This window comes from Cyclopterus lumpus, chromosome 14, assembly GCF_009769545.1.
Source record: "Cyclopterus lumpus isolate fCycLum1 chromosome 14, fCycLum1.pri, whole genome shotgun sequence".
NCBI lineage: Eukaryota > Metazoa > Chordata > Actinopteri > Perciformes > Cyclopteridae > Cyclopterus > Cyclopterus lumpus.
The window spans coordinates 8,996,571-9,019,550 of record NC_046979.1 but is presented as its reverse complement, the minus strand read 5'-3'; the positions used below and the strand labels follow the sequence as shown (position 1 = coordinate 9,019,550).

General features: G+C 40.8%; 2 protein-coding genes across 4 annotated transcripts in view; both read left to right on the top strand.

The window, feature by feature from the left end:
- The window catches only part of ltbp3 (latent transforming growth factor beta binding protein 3), a 30,583-nt gene extending 25,597 nt beyond the window's left edge, over window positions 1-4,986 (top strand). For 2 of the 3 annotated variants that reach the window (XM_034551098.1, XM_034551097.1), the window contains exons 26-30: window positions 1,430-1,558; window positions 3,140-3,301; window positions 3,397-3,486; window positions 3,596-3,724; window positions 3,883-4,986. In XM_034551098.1, the coding sequence (XP_034406989.1) occupies window positions 1,430-1,558; window positions 3,140-3,301; window positions 3,397-3,486; window positions 3,596-3,724; window positions 3,883-4,034 (662 nt within the window). In that variant the 3' untranslated portion in view covers window positions 4,035-4,986. The remainder of the gene's footprint in view (window positions 1-1,429; window positions 1,559-3,139; window positions 3,302-3,396; window positions 3,487-3,595; window positions 3,725-3,882) is intronic. The other variant, XM_034551099.1, reaches the window with a different exon arrangement.
- A 1,574-nt stretch (window positions 4,987-6,560) lies between these two features.
- The window catches only part of nsg2 (neuronal vesicle trafficking associated 2), a 30,964-nt gene continuing 14,544 nt past the window's right edge, over window positions 6,561-22,980 (top strand). Inside the window, exons 1-3 of the mRNA XM_034550609.1 lie at window positions 6,561-6,842; window positions 7,294-7,470; window positions 14,990-15,100. Of these exons, the coding sequence (XP_034406500.1) occupies window positions 7,342-7,470; window positions 14,990-15,100 (240 nt within the window). The 5' untranslated portion in view covers window positions 6,561-6,842; window positions 7,294-7,341. The remainder of the gene's footprint in view (window positions 6,843-7,293; window positions 7,471-14,989; window positions 15,101-22,980) is intronic.

Genomic DNA, 22,980 nt, shown 5'->3' with positions numbered 1-22,980 from the left:
TATCCTTCAGTGTCGTTCCAGCTTTATCAATGCTTCCATATTCTATAATCTAATATAACTCAAGTGAGTAGTTGCCTTTGTAATTGCTGCCTGAACTACTGATGCATCCGTTGAAGCTGAAGCTAATTGTAGTATTGATGAGGAGGATCTGAACTGATCACCACCTGATTACATCAGATCCCAGAGAGGTGAGGTAATAAGACCCCGTCATTGGTGAACAATTTGTTCCTCCTCCTGGCCAGAGTTTGGGAACATGAAGTAAAATTGCCCCCTTGCAGAAGCAAATTCATTGAGGAATGAGTACAGAATGGCTATGAAGGGCACATTTCAGATGGCCATGCTATTAACATGTTGCCAGAGGTATTTACAGCAAAGTTGTCTGCAAATGTGGCGAACATTGTTCCCTCCACACTCAGAATGGGAGATGTGTTTGCATTCTTGCTGTTAGGTCATACATGTGGGCTCTGGACTCCAACAGGTGTGCACCTAGAAAAGCCTCCTTTTTGTTAGTATTCAGTCATGGCTGAAATGAAAGAGACACACACATAGAAAGGGTGTTGCTTAACATTCCTCACCTGAGCTGTTAGTCCAGGGTAGTTCTTGTACGGGTGGCTCTGGTCTTCCTGTTACCACTACGACCATTACAATTTGCTATTAACCTGTTAATTATAGAAAGCAGTTGGTTAACCTTAATATTGATTATTATCTGTGAACACATTCATAATCAATTGTTTCAAATTGTCAAGTCTTCGGGACAGGTGGAATTTTAAGAGTTGTTGGAAAACCCAGTCAGTTTTGAACATGCCATCCAAATGCGTACTAGACCTTCATTCTTCAGGTGTCAGTCTAGTGACACCATATTTGGTTTTATTCAAGCTTCAAGAAAATATAGATACCAAGAAAAGTAAAAATTAAAAAGTTAATACATCCATATCCCAGTACACACTGGCCTTCATGGTGGTGTCATTTTCTCTGCAAAATGCCTGCAAACTTCACAACAAAACATTCCTCAGTTGAAGTGTTGCTGGAACCAAGCTTCCTGTTTCAACCCCGCAGCCTTTTTGCAGATGTCGCAGTGTGGTTGCATGTTTATTCGAGACAACCTGCATTGTTATGCATGACCGAAGCTCAAATTGCATGCAACATTTACGGCTAAAACGTAAACATAAAGCAAACAGAACATACGGGTAACCGTACCCATTGTACATTGTTATCCAAACCGATACAATATCACTGCAGTGAATGCCGCGGCTTAACATGTTCATTGTGCAGTAAACTTTCTATTTATTGCAGGATTATTGTACTGAATTTCATGATGTAGCACAAAGTTGTTTTTTTTTTTCAATTGTTGTGTCCACCACCTACAGACAAAGAGCTGGCCCCAAGCAGATGTTCATACTGTAACCAGTGTCTGTGGTGCCCTTTGCAGATGTGAATGAGTGCCAGGACCCCTCGTACTGTAAGAATGGGAGGTGTGAGAACACGCCCGGCTCCTTTCACTGTTTTTGCGACCCTCCCCTCACCTTCAGTGCGGCGCTGAAACAGTGCGTCTATGACGGTGGGTAAAATCAGCATCGGCTCACCAAAATCAGCATGACCGATCCAAATGAGTTTTGGCTTACCTCGTCATCTGCCACTCATGTTGCTCTTTGCAATTCCTCCCAATTTGGCCTTTACTGACTTTATGTTTCCCCTCTTAACAACTTCATAGACAGTTTCCCATTCTGTGAAGAGATTCCACTTTGTGTAGTTATTACAAATAGATAGTGAATGTATGCATTTATGCACACAGAGCAATTTTCAAAGCATGTCCAGTGTGAGAAGAAAAGTGATTACTTTTAGCATTTCCTCTGCATGTCTACTTCCCCCCAAACAAACGGTGTTTGTGCTTTTATAGATGATAAGAATGATTTGTTCTGGTAGAGTAAAGACAGTGTTAGCATTTGAAAACTGCTTATTTAGTGGATAATGGTCCGAGCCCACTGGTGATAATTTTGCATGTGAAATATGTGATTCACACTATTGTAATGTTTTCAATTGCCATTTTAAGAGTAATGAATGTGTTTTAATATGGCCGGTTTAACATCTGTAATAACTGCTACAGGGCTGTTTAAGTGTGATACATCGGTAACCGGCAGACCAAAAAATTTATTTGAACACTATTATACTCTATCTTCACAATTACAGAAGACAAAGAAGCATACTGAACCATAAACAAGGAGCTGTACCAATTAGCTGTTTGCCTCATGGTTTAACTATTTGTTTAATGAGTCAACGGTTGCAACACATACAGCCACTTAATCACACAGCCATTAATCTTACACTTGTTGATGAGCACTTGTGATCTTTTTTACAGTGTCATTTGTAGATATGACATTGTTTCTTTTTGTCTGTAGTTTGTAATAGTTGTAAGTACGAACAAATCATTTAATCTATTAAAGCGTATTAGCTTCCATGTGCCATGGCCAGATCTCCATACTGTGCAAACTATTTATACTAAGTTTAGTTACGCTTTTCTTTTGCTGGAGTCTATTTCGTCCATAAGACATATGCTGTATAACATAGCTATCTGAAAAAGTGGCTACTTTTTCAGATAGCTATGTCGAGTTCCTCATTTATTACGGGGCAAACTCATTTCTGGGCATTGGCTCACACATGCTTAGATATGCTCCTGACCTCCATTGCACCCAACCACACTGAGCTTGTACAGAGAATATGGAGTACATTTTGTGCAAATATATAACTCTTGATTTCTAAATATTTTTCATTTTGTGCAAATATATTACGCTGATTTCTAAATATTTTTCATTTTGTGCAAACATATAACTCTGATTTCTAAATATTTTTCACTGAAACATTTTCACTTTGTACTCATAACACATGTTAGATCTATTGGGATATTCTTACACGTGAGGGACATCCATCATCTATAAGTAATAGTAATTTATATGCCTCACACTTTTTGTGTGTTGATGACATCTTCCACTGAATTGCACAACACTGTTTTATTTAGAAAAGCTCAGAAACGGGGTTGAATGTGGCTTCCTGTACTATGCACCTATGTACTGTAACGGGAATGGAAATAACTGTGTATTCATTTTGTTGTGCTCCTTTTTTTTTTTTTTTAAAAACATCCCAGATCGCACTGCAGCCCACAAGGATGTGTGTTTCCTGCGAGTTGACGAGGGCTTGATCTGCAGCGAGCCCAGGAACGGCATGGTGGTGACCTACTCAGAGTGCTGCTGCCATTACGGTCGTGGCTGGGGGCCCGAGTGTAACACCTGTCCACCGAGACACTCCGGTGAGCACACTGAAGACCGGCCGCTCCGCTTTGACCGCCGACTTCCACTTTCTCTTCGCTTTGAGCTAAAAAAACATTAAAATTTTTGTGTTCAGAGATGTTCAGTCGTCTGTGCGAGATGCATCTGGAGACGGAGTCGGATGGGGAGCAGGATTTCCTGGCAGCTTTTGCCAACTACAACCCAGGTAAAACTCTACACTTTCTTTGTCGGTTTGCAACTTAGTCAGACACAATGACACCAAGCAATCCTTAATTTGTTCCCCCACCTCTGCCCTGCCTGTTTGTGTGTAACAGGTGACAGTTCAGAGGAGGATTCAGACGAGTGCAGCTGTGCAAATGGCCGCTGTGTCCGCTCCTATCTGGGCACCATGTGTGAATGTGACGCAGGCTTTAGGCTGGACCATTCACGAACCCGCTGTATAGGTTTGCACTCGCAAGTTTTACACACATATATATTGAATTTTGAGGAATGTACAGTAGCCAACAAAGGCTTATATGTAGACTCATATCTGTTATTTAGTAACTTTGTATTTAGCACTGTTGATCTCCTTTTTAATGTTTATTTTTTATTTATTTTTCAGACATTGACGAGTGTGCAGAACCCGGAGCTCGTACCAGTCCATGCAAGAACGCTCGCTGTGTGAACACCGCTGGCTCATACAAGTGCTTCTGCAAACATGGCTTTGTGGCAACGCGCAGGCCAAACACTTGTGTGCGACGCAGAACTCGGTAACCTCCGTGTGCCACCCTGTTTACCCCGATCTACGATATGCAACACACACACACACACACACACACTGTCTCACAGTACAAACGTGGGGCCCCGTGAACCCAAAAAGACCACCCCAGGAGCCAAACCTTATCAGTGGCTCATATTAAATGTACAAAACATGTCAATGTCTGCTCTTCTTTAATTTCATTTCACATTTAAAGAAATAATCAATACAGACAAGGAATATGTTTATTTGTTTAAAATTGTTAAACATTTTTGTAATTATTATTATTTTTTGTAACTGTTTATTTTGTTAAGTTTAAATTGTGTTTTTTTGTATTTTCTTTTCATCTGTCTCCCTGTTGCATTGATCTCTTACATCTCAAGCCACCTCTTGTTTATATACGGAAATATGTTTAAAATATATCTGGTTTTTTTCTACTTCAGCTCATTCAATATTAACCTTCTGTAGGAATGCCATGAGAACTTTCACATATTACCGTATTTCCCTTAACATTCCCATTTAAGTCCACGTCCTTTCATGTTTAATTCAAATTGACGTCATCTGATATTATATTTTCTAACCACACATTGTTGATCTTGTGTTATTGTACAGTTTGTCCGATGGATCAACAACTTCTGTAAGAAGGGTCCTTGTCCTACCCCTCTTTATTTGTTGATGTAAAATATGAGAAACCTGAAGTTTTTGTATAATTTGACATGTGCACCTAAGTGACTTTAAGCTAGGAAAAAAGGTAAAGCACTTAGCAATGAATATAGTGGGAATATTAGCTAAATGTAGCTTATTCCAGAAAACCAAGACAGTGTGACATCTATTGTCATGATTGCTGCATCAAAGTATTTCGAGATGAGATATTGAGTTGAGAAGAATATGAATTAAAACAAAGATGTCAGTCAGTCATTCATTTGTTTTTCTTGTGTTTGAGGGTGTTTTCTTCACACATGTGAAAACAGAGCAGAAAGACACACTCAGAGTTCACAAATAGTCAGTTTAAGTGTTATGGGGCATGATGACGGCACTGTTGATGATTCAGTGGTTCCTAGAAAGTAAATAAACCCAACAAATTGGGAAATGAAGTACATGACATCCAACTATAACATTTATCATTCATAAATGAAAGATAAATGGTTTACTTGTGTTTTATTGAGCATTTCTTTAACCAGCACTTATCAAAAGGAGATTAAAGTAAACAGTAGTGATGATATGACACAGCAACTCAAGGACCGTGCACAAAAGAAACAAACAAAAATGCAATAAAGAAACAGTTGAGCATATTTTCTAAGATTTCTCTTGTGAAAGTTCATCGACATTGACAGAGGGAACATATCAGACTAGCAAAGGACCATAATACCAGTCCACATGTACAATAGTTACACAATAAGTAAACAAAGTGCATGCGGTTGCAAAAAGCTAATTATGGGCTGGATGTGTGAGAGTAGCTCACCAAGCCCACAGAGGACATCTGCTACCTAAAAAACACCACCATCTTGTGGCCTCTTTATATCCATTTATAACTCCTACCATGACCTCAGTAAACAGACCAGATTCAGATTTATGGAAGTATATTTAAACCTAAGTCTGAAATGATTTCACAGAAATTGTGATATTAATGCCAATGAAGCCGAATAGGGTCTTTGTACAGGGTCTTGCCTGTTATAGGTCTTTAACTTTGTCACAACAAAACTATATTATGACTTTTTTCGACATTTTATACTGTGGCCACCAGTCAGTTGTCTCTGTCAAAGATTGATTATGTAGCTTATCTTTTTGTAAAAATAGGGTCAAGGGACAGAGATATAAAATGAAGGTGAGGGAATTATCTTACTTCAATTTCGTTTTGGCACATGACTTTTTAAATGATCTTTTATTTTGATAATGTTGACTTTAATTGCCTTTTGGATTTATTATCCGATAATTGGATGTCTAATTCGCTTTTATGATTTATTATATATTTTACGGAAATATTATCTTAAATCTGTCTGTGTATCACTCGTTTAACCACCAGACAGCGCTGTTCGACCAAAAACAAAACCTTTTTTTTTTGACTGGCACTCTTTCATGTACTGGGGGGAATTTTGCATATCAAATATGTTTTCCCATGATTTATTTTTCTACCTTTTAAAAAAACAGCTGGCAAAGTGTGCATTTTCTATGATTGCTGAGAAATTGGGATGCGTTGGGAGGCAAAGGTAATTGATTTGAAATCATTAATCTGATTGTTTGGGAATACAACGGTTGTATATCATTATTTAACATTCTGCTGAAGTTGTGGTTTAATTTTGTGGTTATCAGATTTTTAAGAAAAAAAGAAAAAAACTATTGCCCCGGGGCATATACCATGACAGAATATCTTTATAAATGTTTTAAGATCTATGCACATATAAATGCATCGGATACGCTTTCACCATGTCAGCCCGGGTGCAACAGTTAACGAGGAGCCTAGAAAGGCAACATTAACTCTGTTTCCACTTCAGTCAAACAAACTAGAGTCCCGAAAGGAAAGAAATACAAAGAAGAAGCCCTCTAGTGGTAGCTGCAGCCGCTGGGTGCAGCAGCACGGTGGAGAAGAGGCTGTGTTTGGATTAGGGGGTTGGGCTGCCTGCTGGTAGGAAACCTGCCGCCAGACATTCAGCTGGACTCCGGCGGCGCAGCGTTGCTTCCCGCATCAGCAGCATCAGCACCGCAGCGCAGTCTCCAGCATCTCCAGCATCACCTGCTTCCTTCCGTCTGCGCGTCCCTCCGCCTCTGTGACCAGAGACAAACGGTGTCGCAGCGCAGAGGGGACGGACGTACAAGGACGACCAGCTGTAAGTTACTGCTTTGTTACTGCTTTTTGAGGGATACAATGTTGTTGTTTTTTGTGTGACGGGGAAAGGTTGAGAAGATGATCCCTTTGGAGGAGTTGTTTCCCCCTTTTTCTTTTTTGGTTAATACGATAGATACATCTATCTATATTGGAAACAAAATGTGTTTTTTGTTTTTGGTGGAGTATATGTTGCTGCTCTTATTGTTCACTAATTGATCGCATGCTGCCAATTTGATTAAAAAAAACCCCTGTAAAACATTGTAATCGGATACCATGTATGTCATGCTATTGTGTACTTTAAGGCTTATATTAAGTGAACATTTCAATAATGTAATCATAGAATAATGTAATCATCGAATATTCTCCATCAAATAGCCTGTGTCTGTGAGATCTCATTGAGTTGAAAAGGCTGTGGGGTAAAACCATTCTTTCTCAACACCTCGTCTATTCAGGAGCAGTCTTCAGGGAAATAAAAGGGATATATATAAGGGCGGTGAAAAATGGTGAAACTGGGGAGTAATCTTCAAGACAAAGGGGCCAAACCTGTGAGCGTGGAGGACGGCTTTCAGAATGTGCCCCTCATCACTCCACTGGATGTTGGCAGCCTCCAGAGCCAAGCACCTGACAAGGTAAGAGACTACATATACATATATATATATATATATATATATATATTTGTATATATATATATATATATATTTGTATATATATATACATACATTTATTTATATATATATTTATATTTATATATATTTATATATATATACATTTATTTATACATTTATTTATATATATATATATATATATATATATATATATATATATATATATATATATATATATATACACACCCACACTCATACCGCTTTCATCCATCACAAATGAATTCATCTCAGCTGTCTCCCATCTGTGTCCTTTGTTTTCCAGTGGAGATTAGGAGACAGATTTGGTGCCAGACAGACTGTCATTTATCATTTCGACATCCAATGGTAACTGCACCGCAGCTCGTTACTCCAGTTACCATGGTGGTAGCACAATGTAGAGAGCCTGATTGGTGTTTCCATGAGGTTGTGACAGAGTGCTGCATTGATTGCATATTATACAAATGAACGGATTTAGATAATATAGAAGCTTTATAATGCATCGTTTGTTTGGCAGCGTTCGCTTCGTTACACTACCACAGTTACAGTGTGATGATTGCCTTTTGCAGCTATATGAATCCATATTTCTACCCTGAGCTACTGATCGATTACTTATTGTAGAGCTGCAGGATTACATTATTTAACTCACTTCATAAGGTATCAGAAGGATTGTCGATATACAACTTTATTGAAACCAATACACTCGTCCTGATAAGACATTGGACAGTAGTCTATTAGGACAATCAATTCAGTTTCAAATGGGAATTAGATACTTTATAATAATGCCATACAACCTACATCCAAACCTCTCTGCCATGTGTTTACCCACACAAGTTAACGGTCAGCATATAATACCTATAGTTTACTCCTTCATGTCCGCGTAGCAACAAGAGTACAGTGATGACTTGAGATTGACATTTAAGAACGTACCAGGAAGTGGAGACCAACTTCCTGGAAAACACGACATCCTTCACGGTGACATAATCCTACAAGGAGGCATAAACAACGAAACTATACGATAGTGCTAAAAGGATTAGTCGATCGATTGATTAGTGGATAACCAGAAAAGTAACCCACCGACCGGCACCTCTAATGCTCACTGAATCATTTTTTTATAGACTAAACAAACACATATTACATTTTAATAGTGCGCTTCAGGGGTGCTGGTAGGTGAATTATGTTACTGTTGGATAGAGACAGGCTAGCCAGTTCAACCTGCTTCCAGTCTAGCTCCACTCTTGGCTTCAGCTAAGGATTCAGGGATCATTTATTATTGTTATTCAACCCCAGGGTTTCACAACGAAATGCAATTATAGCCCATTTTCTACACAAGAAAAACATGACGAACCAAACAATGCATTCCATGAACAGAATCCGCCACCTCTCATCCCACCGGAGTCCTGTGCTCCGACCTGTGGTCCCCCATCAAGTGCAGCTTGATCCTGGACACCACGATGGAGCCGGGTCTCTGTATGGATGAGGGTAAAAAAGGCTCCAACCTCCTGTTTCTGGGTTAGCCTGAAGTCTTATGTAATCCATCTTATTTTCTTGCGACCGGGCCTTGGTCAGGATCAGATTGGGTGGTTGAACAGCCTTAGATCCTCGCTGGGTTAGCTTAGTTTCCATATCGACTCTCCTCCTCTTGACTCTGCTTTTAGTTGTGTTTGGTCCGGCTGGTCTGGCCGGGGGCTCGTCTCAAAGTCCCCTCTCCACACATTTATCCAATTCCCAAGCTTCCTTCTCCGATGCTGATGTCTGCATTCTGCCATATGCGCTCTAGAATAAGATGAAATAACCTAAATTAAGACAAAAAATGTGCAAAATTCATGGAAGCGACTGGTACAGGCTTGTTCGGATAACACAAGTTGTCAAAGATTCCCATTCAGGCTCTGGAAAACAAGATTGCCATTTTAAAAAGACTAATTGCCAAAACAAAACATATTTTTAGGAATTGAAAATCAAAATGAGTGTGAGTTGCAGTCCTACATCCAATTTGTTTTAAACAAGTCCCACATCTCTGCTTATTACAAACGAGAGAAAGAAAGGCTTTCTTTCCTTAAATAAAACAACATTGGTGAAATCCCTAGAAAAAGAGAAAGAAATTAATTTGTGGGTCCTTTTTAAAATACAGCAAACTTGAGAGGGCAACAGCCTTTTATAGCATCGTGTCCAAGGTACTATGGACCAAAGTTACTTGCTGCCTGGCCTTTAAAAGCATGACAATTCATCTATTTTGGTTTCAATCTCTTCAAGTGGTTTTATTGTTGAGAATTCTAAGAAACTCCCCAAAAGAAATTCGAAAAAATGGACGTCCATTTATGCCGCTGCGGATAGAAACACACAGTCCAGACTGAACCCTCGCTCTGGCGTCTGCTGAGGGACGCACAATCTCTTTACATTTCATTATTCCTGTTAACCGACTTGTCAATTACAGCAGCAACACACACACACAGCAGCAGAACACACACAGGCCTTCGTGCGTGTGTGTGTGTGAGTGACGAGTCGTTTCTGTCAGCATCCAACGGTTCGTAACATGACATTCATCGTGCTGTCAGACACTTAACACTGATTAACTCAGTCCCACCAGACTTGAGAACATCACAACGGACTGTAGCCGAAGCTGCCATCGTGAACCACGCATACATTGCCATATCAAACGCATTTGACTGAATTTCCTGATCAGGTGCAGAGAGCACAAGCAGGGCGGAGTATTCGCTCCTGCGGCACACCAGCGAGCAGTTGTCGTTGACATATGAAAGGAAAAGAGGTCAGAGAAGAGGCTTGCTGTTTTGTTGATCAGTGGATGTTGACATGCCTCGAGAGACGCAGGCACAAAGATCGGGGTTGCTCGTTGCTTCTGGATTCACTTCGCAGACAGCCGATAGCAGAGTGTGTATGCTGCTCACTGGCTAACAGAACTTCCCAGATGGTTCACGTTTTTTGGGTCAACTTGTTTTTTTTTTCGTGGGTCTGCGTGGGAGTTGTGAAGGTCAATTTGCACTTAAATCTTTGAATTTATCTACAGCTCCAAGTATGAGAGTTTATCTTCCTGACAAGTGATGCATGAAGGCAACCGAGGCCAAGAGAAATTATAATGAAATCTGTAATTAGACGTCAGCGTGTGGGAGGTGTCTATGATGGCTATCACAGTTCATTTAATGTGAATTCGGCACTCTGTGCTGTTTGTGTGTATGATGCCACTCTTCTGTGCTTTTAGAACATGCAAATATTGTTGTCCTTTTGAGGCCAGTCTTCAGTATTCATTTGTCATCCCGCTATAAAGTAAAAAACATCACACTTGCATTTTCTGATTTAATATCAGCCTATTTATTGGCCTTGCCTATAGGGCTCTAATTTACTCATCCAGCAAAGAGAGAGCAACATTTTTTATTCATTCAGAGTTGTGTTTCTGGACACCTGGCAGATGTACGTCCAATATTAATTCTCTTATAGCTCGCTACCAAGGAGAATATCTGTCTTTTTAGCTGATAAATGCTCCAATATGTTTACCAACTTGTCGCCACCTGTGTCTGTCATAACAAGGGACCTCTTTCATATTGCCACATAGTTTTCATATTGTTCTACTTTTTTATTTTACATTTCTTTATGCAATATTAATTATGGTCACTTTAAAGTTAAATGGCAGTCTTGTAGGAAGCCATACCATTTGTGTAAAATCTCTTTAATCTGACTGAATTGAAGGTTGTTTTTACCACCTGCCCCAACCAGAAGGAGTTCATCGTTAATCAGCTTTTATCAGCCGTTCAGAATCTGATCCGTGACCAGTTTCATTCTCTCTGTCCTTTAAAGCTAAAGCAAGATTTATTGGGTCATGTGACCTGTCTCGTTCCCTCGATGAGCAGTGCGGGTCTGAGCAGCTTTACAAACACAACCCCAGCTGTTTTCACCCTGATCCTGCCTGATGATAGCGTAACCTCCCCGTCTTCAGGGTTACCCACGGACATTTACAGGGGCAGGGTGCAGTCACAGCAAAGTTCATTCACCTACTTACGGACGACTCATAACAATGCCGCTGCGCCATGCAGAGGCATTAAAAAGGTATTAGATTTGATTCCATCTGAGCAGGGGCGCGCCACAGCCACTGCTGGGTCACCAATATCTTGATTGGATTGCTGGTTTGAAAAAAACCCAACAACAACTACAACGAGGAGGTCTGAAAGAAATGATAGAAACTGGTGAAAAGATTATGCATTCAAATATCCCAGATCCAAGGTGACGTCTTCAAAACAGAAATAGCAGGAATCGTGCAATTACTGTTTGGAATTTAATACCTCATCATGTATCTCATACAGGTAATAATTTGTCATTTAAAAATCAATTAAAGGCGCACCTCAGGCCATTAACCACTTGACATTAACTGCTCGATAACTGCATGCAATCCTTTTTGTACCCAGATTAAGGACAAAAAAACATGAAAATACTTGAATGTTTCTAGCCATGTCATGACAATCCGCAGCACTTACTTAGATGTTTCGTCTGACTGACCAATATTTTTAAAATTACACATGACCACAAATACACATAAATAAATTCTCAAGATAAATAATAAATGAGCCGCCACCTCTGTGAAATAATAAGTGAGTAAGTTATCATTTAATAAAGAAAAATACTATCACAACAGTTTTTTTTTTTACATCAAGCTTGGTTAAACAACATATCATTTATAAATGAATGGTTTCCGAGGACTATTTGGAGCTGTCCAATCAGAGAAGGTGCTGAAGGGCTGTGTAAATGAGGCAATGTTGACTGATAGCCACGCCATTAGGTAATGTAAAAGAAAGGAGTGAGAGGTACAGGTGTGGAGAGAGTAATGAAGCAACATGAAGCATGAAGTTTGAACCTGGGGGCCCTGAACATGTTATGGTGAAATGAGTCAGAGAAAAAAAAAATTGAGACATAAGTTCGGGCTATAATGTCTGATGTTACTGCACTGAAGGCCATAAGGCTCCGAAGCCCCAAGGGCTCCAATCAAATGCAATCTATTCAGTGCACCTATCAACTGTTAGATAAGGGCTTTCTAGAGCCAACTGACGGCTTTGTGATTCGGAGCGTGGAGCCAGTTTGTGAGCACAGCAGCTTCTGGCTTTGTCTCAAAGTGGTGGAGAGTCGCTTAGAAGCAGCGCCATTAGCCACAAGGACACGGAGACATTGTTCTCGTTCTCCTCCTCCACCTCTCCTCTGCGTTGCCAATTGTACACCTTCTCTCTATCTGCCCTACCCTCTTGTGCACATTAATATAAAGGGCCCAAAACAGCAGGAAGACTTTTTCTACAGGTGCAGTGATGAGGCGCAGACTGGTAATAGGGTTTCTTTTGTTTTGTAAAGTCAGACGAGATGATACTAAAGCGGAGAAAAGAAATGTATCGTAAGTTTTTACGGATTAACAATTCGGATTTGTACAATGTCAGTGTTGAGAGGGTAACCCAGAACTCATGCTGTATATATGATATATATACGTATGAAACTCCCGATTCGTTAATTCTGTTGTTGTTGTGAGTAATTAAGTCGTAAATATAAATGCTAGCTCGAAGTGCATGTGCTAAGCAGGACCATTGGTCAGAATTCATCCATAGTTTTAATTTTATTGAAATTTTACTCGCAGACTGATCTGTTGCATCAAAATTAAGACAATTGTATGTAAGGAAATGTTTGTTTTTTTCAAGCAAAATCCTAAAGTTACAATGATGGACGATAATTTTACAAAAGCAGTCGGGTTTCCAAGCACAAGACTCCATTTATAAAATCTCTCATTACTGCAGAAGGGCCCGACTTTCCAACTTTCCCCACCCAAAGTTTTAAACCACGGCACACGTCTCAGAGTTTGTGAGTTTCACCTCGTCTCTTCGCCCTCTCATCCCTCTAAACCGTTTTGCTTGAGGAGAGTTATACTGACATTACTGGGGCAGCGTCGTACTGCCCTGCATGGCTCTTTTTTTCCCATGCAGCTGCCGGCACGAAGCCCAGTGTTTCCCCTTTGGACCGAGGATCTTGCATTCTGGGCACTGGACTTTATTAACATACAGTAGAGCTTTAACAGATGCCTGGCGTCGCTGTTTCCTGTATGGTGGTTTCTAGCTGTGTTGGATGACATTTATGTTCTGAAGCCGAGGTTTGATCGGACGCCAAAACAAAAGGGGAGTCCAAGACATCACTGCCCAGGTCCAGGTATTTAATAGCAGCCTATATGCTTTCATCTGCTATTCTATCCTTACTTACACCTTTGTGTATTGAGCTGTGCACCAATCTCAAACACAATGAAGGTCCTCTCACGTACCCCTGTGTCTCTAAAATAAAACCAACTGCATGCATTTCTATATATCATTTCAACAATTTATTGTATACAACACATTGAATTTGTAGGACACTTGTACGTAAAACAAACATCTGTCTGAACAATTAATACAAATGTTCCTACTGCGATGGGTTTAAGGCCTGCTTTTAAAGTAAAAGAAAATAAGATAGAATCTTCTAACTCAAATAAAAGTGCCTCATTTAGAAAAAGGCTTCGAGCAGCCTCTTTGTTATTATTATATTGTACTTTCTATTTTCTGCAATCTGAACCTGTCTGCCCTGTCATGGTTTGCATCTTGCTTGAAATGGAGTTATTGCTATTCTCATTCCGTACTTGGTTTTAATAATGTTCATAGAGGAGAAAGCTGACTCACATCGATCCAAAACTTGGTCAAGGTGTGTCGTACTTCTTTTGTTGGACGAGAGAAAACCGTCTCAGACACATTCTTTAGTGAGATCAGTTGCTTCATGTTTCACGCTGTCATAACTCTCACAGATGTCTGACTAGTGTTCTCTTACAAACTGTCTAATGAGCTTTAATTAATAGGAAATGATGCCTGCGCCAGATTCAAGAGTCAGTTCAATGTTCCGTGACCGTGATCCCGCAACGTTTGACTAAAGAAAGAGCCTGCTCACTCAGATAAAGGCCGTTACCATGGTAACGAGGGGTGTGACCTGGCATTTTGGCCAGGTTTCTGTAAAGATGTAGGCACAGACCAACCGATGCTGGGTAAGCCTGGATTTTCCTGCGATCGGCCATTAGCCAGGAGCAGATTGAGTAGTGGAGTAGCCTTAGGTCGGAGCTGGCTGGGCTTAGCTCACAACTCGGCTCCCCTGCTGCGGCAGTCCAATCCACTTCCGTGGCGTTTGGTCCTGCAGTTCTGGTTGGGTGGTCGGCTTTGGGACGGTGATCGTCGATTTACTTCTCCGATGTTGATGACTATATAGGTCAAGTGCTCGAGAGTGAAGACGAAAAGACACCAAAACAAAGATGTAGCAAAATTCATGGGAATTACCGGCGACAGCATGTACACGAGATGTCGTTGCCTTTCTTTTTTTTCTGAAAGGTCGGGTGACTTTTTCAAAATGTGAAAACATTTGACAGTTCCCTCCTGCAATAACATACGTACACCTTTCATTGCCCTCAACCCAGCAGATTGTTTAACTACTTTAACGTGTTTTCTCCCTTCTCCAGGTGGTGGTGAAAACTCGCACTGAGTACCAGACAGAGAAGAAGAGGCTGAAGGTTCCCAAGGTGGAGGAGTTCACCATCAGCTTTACTGATGGGGTGTCTGAGAGACTTAAGGTAAGAATTAATGAGCTCGTAAACTTGTGATGAATGAAGTGATAATAGTATCTTTGCCATCATCCAGCACTTGTATATCATCGGTGCTTGCTTTCAGTTGATTGCCTAAATTTGATATCGGAAAGGTTTGGGCTTTCTTAAAGAAAACATACTGTACAACAAGTACAACATTTTACTGTGTGGGTTGAAGTAATACTTCTCTATTTAGAAGCAGCATATTTATTCATCTGACATTTCCCCACTCGCCTTCCCAAGATTAAATCTGTGTGACCAGGTATAGAAATAGACCTGCAAATGACTGACAAACTAATGGAAGAATTGGTATGGGTATGGTCATCTCACACAGGACAGGAAAGCAGTGCTTTTACATAATTAGGAATTTACTTTGAATATATTTACATATTAATGCTACTTTACTTCAGTAAAGGCATTGAGAACTACTTCCACCACTTGTCTTCCCTGGCAGAGAGTAGGACATGTGACTTCAGCGGCGTGTGTGAATCACTGAGCTGCCAGTCCAAACACATCTACATCACCCAGACGCTGTCGGTTCCATTCTTCTGTCGTTAGGGGAGACCAAAGAGAATTCACGTTGTCATGGCAGCAAAGAAAACCAAAACCTCCATAGCAACCCTGACTGTGAGCGAGCAAGAGAGAGAGAGTGTGCCGGCAGAGGTGTGCAAAGGTCTAAGTGTAGGTGTGTGTGTGTGCGTGTAAAGTGAAGAGTAACTCTGGCGTGAAAAGTCCTTCAAAACAGAAGAGTACAGAATGAGATCTCAGGCACCGAAAGAGGCTGTGAAATACGTCTGGATGAGACGGCGTGTTTACATGACACACACACACACACACACACACACACACACACACACACACACCTACACACACCTACAGACACACGCTATATTCACTGCTACACTGAAGCCGTGTTAGAGCATACAGTTAAGGTTAAATAAAAAACGTTAGCACTCAAAAGCAATGCAAGGAGCAGTGTTTTGGTATTGACAGCATCGGAGGACAAGAAGTTCAGGAATCTCTATGTAGAAAAAAAAATCTGGTAAACTGTCTAACATTCCTATAATGCATTATAATCTGCTTATAGCACTGTATACTTTGTTTTATTTCATCATGCCACTGTTTAAATGAATCTAGACATCAAAAAAGTATATTACATACTGTGGCAGAACCTTTTCTCCACTCCTATTCCTGATCAACAAACTGGCTTAAAGTAGGCTGAAGGACTTCCTCCCCTTTATGTCTGACCCACAGTTTCTATGACGATATGATGATGATTTATAATGACTTATAACAACACGCTCCTGTAGGTACATGCTGTACAACATCAGGAGAATACGACCTCTTCTCACTCAGAAGGCGGCACAGGTTCTGGTCCAGGCTCTGGTCATCTCACGGCTAGACTACTGTAACTCCCTCCTGGCAGGTCTACCTGCTAATGCCATTCGACCTCTACAGCTCATCCAGAATGCAGCAGCTCGACTGGTCTTCAACCTCCCGAAATTTACCCACACTACTCCACTCCTCCGCGACCTTCACTGGTTACCGGTGGCCGCCCGCATCCGCTTCAAAACATTGGTACTTGCGTACCGTGCTGCGAACAGATCGGGTCCAGTCTACATCCAGGACATGGTCAAACCGTACACCACACCTCGTTCACTTCGCTCGGCTTCTACCAATCGGCTTGTAGCTCCTTCACTTCGAGCTAAACACTCAACAAAATCACGACTGTTTGCTGTGCTGGCTCCTCATTGGTGGAACGAGCTCCCCATTGACATCAGGACAGCAGAAAGTCTCTACATCTTCCGTCGCAAACTAAAAACACATCTTTTTCGACTATACCTTGAATAGGGAAGGTAGAGCCGTAGTAGCACTTTAGTAGCACTTAAATGGCTCTTACTAATGGCACTTTGTAGAAATTGTACTCTCTCGATTCTTGTTGTTCTGAGTTTGTACTCATGGTTTAATGCACTTATTGTAAGTCTCTTTGGATAAAAGCGTCAGCTAAATGACATGCAATGTAATGTAAAAGTATCATAATACTTCATAAATGCTGGTCACTCACTGACATACATAGTGCATTATAATTCCCATTTCTGTTATACGTTATAATCTTTTCATAATGCATTACAATTTACTTTTGTTTGCTTTAGATAAAGTGAAAAAAATAATTAAAGAATCTGTGCAAGAACAACATACCACACAAAGCATTGTACACTTATTTTTTACTGATACTAAATTTAATAGAGTAATGTTTTATGTATGCAATACCCAGATGGGAAGGTCTGTTTTTGAATAATGTAATTAATGTAATACTTAATTGATACCACAAATACCACACATTAAGTTTACATGGATTTCCAAGGTTTCCCACAAAGGCCTACAACCAGAAATATAGAAGGGATCTCTGACAATAGATTATTGTCTATTACCTTATGGTGTGTTATGGTGATTAGCACGCATGAGAAGTCTGCATTCGAAACAAATACTAGAACAATGTTCAATACTTGCATTTGATTGATTAAAGGCTACATATTAAAGACTACATTAACTGTTAGTAGCATAAGACCCCAGATGGGGCACTGATTGTGGGTAATGTAGGTGCCAGGTTTTGTTAAGGAAGAATAAAAAAGACAGCATCTCTGGTTCTTGTGCATACATTTCATTATATTTCTGCAGTCCATTGTGAGTCTGACAATGTCAAACAGTCGGGTTGGAGTGCAATGATAAATCGGTGGAGTGCGGATACACTTGACAGAGGTTTTGGAGACTTGTGGATGTGTGACACGTGCCATAGGGGAAACATATCGGGACACAGTGTCCAAAATGTCCACATTGCCATGGCAGCAATGATGAGCCGACTTCTGGAAAAATTGTTGCTTTTCAGAGTTCTCCAAAATTATGTAGCAGACTTCACTGTCATTTCTGGTGTGCCACATTGCATCAGCTTTTGTTGTGTGATTTTGTGCGATGTCGGTTAGTTTTGGGGCGCTCAACTGAACGGCTTGCTTTGCTTGACTGACAGAGCTGATTCTGCAGGCACACAGGCATGTCCACACACACACACACACACACACACACACACACACACAAAGCATGCTGTGCAGTGCAGAGCAAACATTTCTGGATGAAAAGCTTGCACATCTCTTCTCTCTTCAAAGCTTTGCAGATTGTGTTGATGGATGAAGAGCTCAGAGTGTAAAATGCTCTCTAATCTGCCCTCCCTCACTGCTTACCACTCTCCATCATTTCCTCCACTTCTTGGTCCTGCTGCTGTTTTCTTTCCTCTTCTCGGATGTTTTGCTTCCTCCATTTCTTTTCCTTTTTGGATTTCAAATGCTTTATTTTGAAATTCTGTGCAGCCTGTTTTTCTTAATAGACAAGTGTTTAGTTGCAGCTTTAAATCCACAGCGACACATATGGCCATGCCAGTGTTGAACACGGAACGGTCCTTCTGCAAGAAAAAGCAGGAGAGGGTAAAACCCACAATGCATTATTGCCTAAAGAATAAAACATCAATATAGTACAGTTATAATTTGATGGAAGAAGGGCTTAAGAGTAGATTTACAATGATGGATTCTCACAAGTGCTCCCTCCTCCCTGCTATCTCTCTCTGCCTCATCCATTCCCTCCTCACTTCAACCCTCTCTATTTCCTAAATATTCCTCCCTTTGGACCATGTTCATGTGTCATCTCTCACTGAGTCCCAGTCTCCTCCATCTTCCCTCCCTCCTACTCTCATTCTGTTCCTAGCCGCCTGCCTCTTAGCCTCCCCCTCCCTTTCTTTGTGTGTCTTTCTGATTACTCCCAGCAGACCAGTGATACAACGTATTCCCTGTAGTTGTTTTGTTCCATGGACAAACCGAGAAATGCACGTTTCCCCCCTCATTAACTATCTAAATTCAAGCAAACTGAACCTGGAGAGCTCTCAGTGAGATGGAGTTCAGGCTGTTGACAAATATAATGTCTGCAAAACCTCTTCTGTAGCATGCATCAATCACATAGACAGAAAAAACAATGTAAATCAAAGATAAATGAATGCGCAAGTTTATCCATAAAAATGTATGAGCCACTCGTAACAGTTAATTTATATATTAGGAAATTATTTAATGTTTTACTACAAACTTGCCAAATTACCGGCTACTTTATATAATGTTTATATTAGATCGTTTGTAGTTTTTATCGATACTACGTCTGTACGTATATTTACTATATTGGCTCCCAATGTTCTGTTTATTTTTGAACTGAATGTTTTAGTCAATTCACAATAACAAGATTTAATCCTGCCTTTCCGAAAAAAAATGATGTCTATATACGACTGATTTGCAACGGCGACTTTCTGATACAAAGAAAATGCCATGAAAATGAGCGCTTGGAAGAGAGGAAAGGATTAGTCCGGTGCAACAGGGAGGGATGGAGAGATGCAGGTGGAGAGATTGATGAAAGGGAGATTTAATTTGTGTTGCCCTGCTCGGTTTCTGGCTCGTATCCAAAAAATATGGTGTGCACTTAGCCAGCTCTCGCACCACACACACTTCAAACCCACGTGCACCACCCACTATAGGACTGGCTCTCCAACACAAACCTCATTTTACACACACACACACACACACACACACACACACACACACAGACAGAAAACTGACCACATGACAGCGCCGTGACTGCCAAGCCGAAACAAACCCGTTTGGTGCCAGCAGAAGTTAGTGGGCCTGTGCAGGTAGCGACGGGAGAGGCAGCCATCATCCAAAACAATTATCCCATTATTACTTCCACTTCGCCTTCTGATGAAAGCTTTGCCGCAATCTACCGCCTCCACAGAAAGGCTGCACCGTTTGTCAGTTCGGAGGTAATTACTGTTGTGGTTCAGAACCTCGCACAGACTCCTTTTTCCACATATTGTTCTATCTTGTTTTGTATGGATGATTAAAAGTATGCTTATTATAGGAAGGTTTATAGCCGTTGTCTGCTCTCAGTTAAATACACACACACACACACACACACACACACACATACAAATGAGCAATGGGGGAGCAATTGATTTATAGTCAGCAATAGTGTTGTTGAAGAAGGGAACATCAGGAGAAGGAGAGGGCGGAGGCTTTTTCTTTGCTGTTTTTTCTACACTGACTAAACTCGTCAGCTGCACTTGGAGGAGAGCAAGTGTGATGAAACCCGAGATCATAATGTGTGTAGGCATTGACGATTTATTATCTCTACATTTAAAACTACTCTTCAATTCCAATAGTTGTTTGAACTGATTGAACACTTGAATTCTATGCCCCAACACACCTAAAAAATGTTCTGTTCCTTGCTGCCCAGCTTACTCTAACCGAGGTCCATTACTCTTGTGAAAAAGCAGCTCAACATAGGGTTCCAGTAATGGAAAGTGAAGAGGAATATTACATATATATACTTCCCATGCACTTTCAGTCCACGTCGAAGAAAAAAAAAAACGTTGTCATGGTTGCTTAGCGACAGGGTCACCAGGGGATTACTTCCGCCAACACAGAACAGGTTACAGATAAGTTAGCTGCTAAAAACCCACAACAAAATGCAATCATTTAAGGTCTACGAGTCGATTAAGCAGCGCACACCACCTGCCAAACGATACGTAGAGCTCTGGAGAGAGGAGGTCGACATGGTTGTGCAGAACATACAAGCAGCAGAAATACGCTGAGAACCACCTCGATGCAGCACCACAATTCACAATTGAAGCTTTGGGAATCGAGAAAGTGGAGCAACATCCTCGCCGGCTCACGTGTACACCTCAGGAATAACAACAAGTTGAGTACAACAAGCGCATACACTGGCCTGTTCTTCAGTGGCAACATACAAGTAATGCAACTAAAGAGATAAACAACTAAATCAATATAACACTATATAAGCCTGTGATGATGATAAAAATACGCCAGCTGCTAGTGTACAATAGATGTGGTTGACATATAACGTTATATAGACAAAATATATAATCGTAGCACATCTGTCGTAATCATAGAAGAGTGGATATGTGCTGCATTTAAAAGAACTCGGAGACATCAGTCAGGAATTTTGAATAATTTTTCCCTTTCCTTTCTCTCCCTTTAATCATCTGTCCAGCTCTCACATGTGTTTGCCATTTTGCGTCCTGGAACCGTCTTCCTCTCTTTTTCTTTCCCTCGTCATCGTGTCATAGCAAGCCAGCACTCTCATGCTCTCTCGTCAAATTCAACTCTGGGAAGCGCATTACAACATTTCTAACGCACAAGCGCACAATTTCTGTTATAATCGAGCCAGCTCCCGTTGGCAGATATTCACAGACATCTTATTGTTAAAAATTGGCTTCTGATAAAATGAACTTGCCAGTTGAGATCCCCAGATCCTCGAGCCTTGGTTTGCTCACACACACTTGAAGTATGCGCACGTTCAGCTGCCGCTGACTGTCGTTGCTAAATTATGAATTGGTTCACGCCGCGATCGCTCAGTTTGGGCCTCAGATGTATATGAACGTTGTATTAGCTTTATGTGAGCAAGAAAAATCACTTTCCATTTATCGGTGCAAAAGCAGACAGGAAGAGGATGAAACTTTGTAAACCAGCGTCTTCACGGTCAGCTGCACCACAAACATTGTCGTGGTTAGGTCAGCCAGGCGAGTCCGAGTCATTTGTCACTGCAAAGACCCCCCCCCCCCCCCACCACCACCACCACCACCACCCCCCCCCCCCCCCCCCCCCCCCCACCACCACCACCCCCACCCCCCACCCCCCCCCCGTGTCAGCGAACACACACTTAGACGCACAGACAAGTCTCAATCTTCGGGAGCATCGAAGGCCGACAGACAGATAACAACAGAGACTCACATCGCTGCTGTGTGAGTGATCTTTGGGGTGAGTTATAAGTCCAGATGGCTTCTGTTCTGCTCTACTTCTTGTTTCAGATCCCATGTAAAGCAGCACCCTCAAAAGGGACAGCAGACCGTCTGCCCATCAATATCAGCAGATGTGAATACGTATAAATCATCTGTCTTATGAGGAACTGATATTTCTCGCACGTTCAATTTGATCTCAAACTCCTTCTGGGATTGATCGTCTTGTTTTTATACAAGGTATCCAAACTCCATTGTAGAACTCAATAACTTAGTTGGTGGGGGTTGCCAAGGTGAATTTATACATATCATTTATGAGTCTGATCGATGGCAAACAACTCCATGCAGGATAGGCACGTAACAGTCCATGCTGTTTTTGAAATACCTCTGTTTTTAATTATTACAACACCATCTAATCCAATTATGTTTTACCAGTTTTAGTGACGGGATTTAATCAGGTCACAGGTTTTTAATAGATATAATTGATTGAATGAAAACTGCTGGCAAACATTATTATAAACTATGCCTTTTGTTTTGATACCTAGCAGGATTTCTCTCTAACTTGTTAGCATATTTCAATACAATTCAGTGGATTAGTCATTGCCGGAGGAACAATTATTAAGTGCCTAGTGCTGATCTAGCAATATTCAAATGATTTCTTAACGTTGCAAGATAAGGCATTTAGATTTTTTCATGAACTTTTGCAGTTACTTGAATAAAAAAAACATCTGGCACATCTATCTTATGATTTATGCTGTTGCTTAGCTGAGTTATGTTGTGTTCCTTTAAAAAAAAAAAAAACACTAAAAGTATATGACTTCAATACACTTTTTTATTAATGATTTTTTTTAAAGTATAGCAATAGACCATGTTTCATCATCTGTAGTTGTGTGGGCTTTTTGGATTTGAAGTGGGCATCATTGTTATTACCTTTGAGATTGTCCACCCTAAGAAAAGGAATATTTTCACGTCATGTAATATGATGCCAGGTAATGCACCAAAAAGTCGACTGCCTCCCGTGACC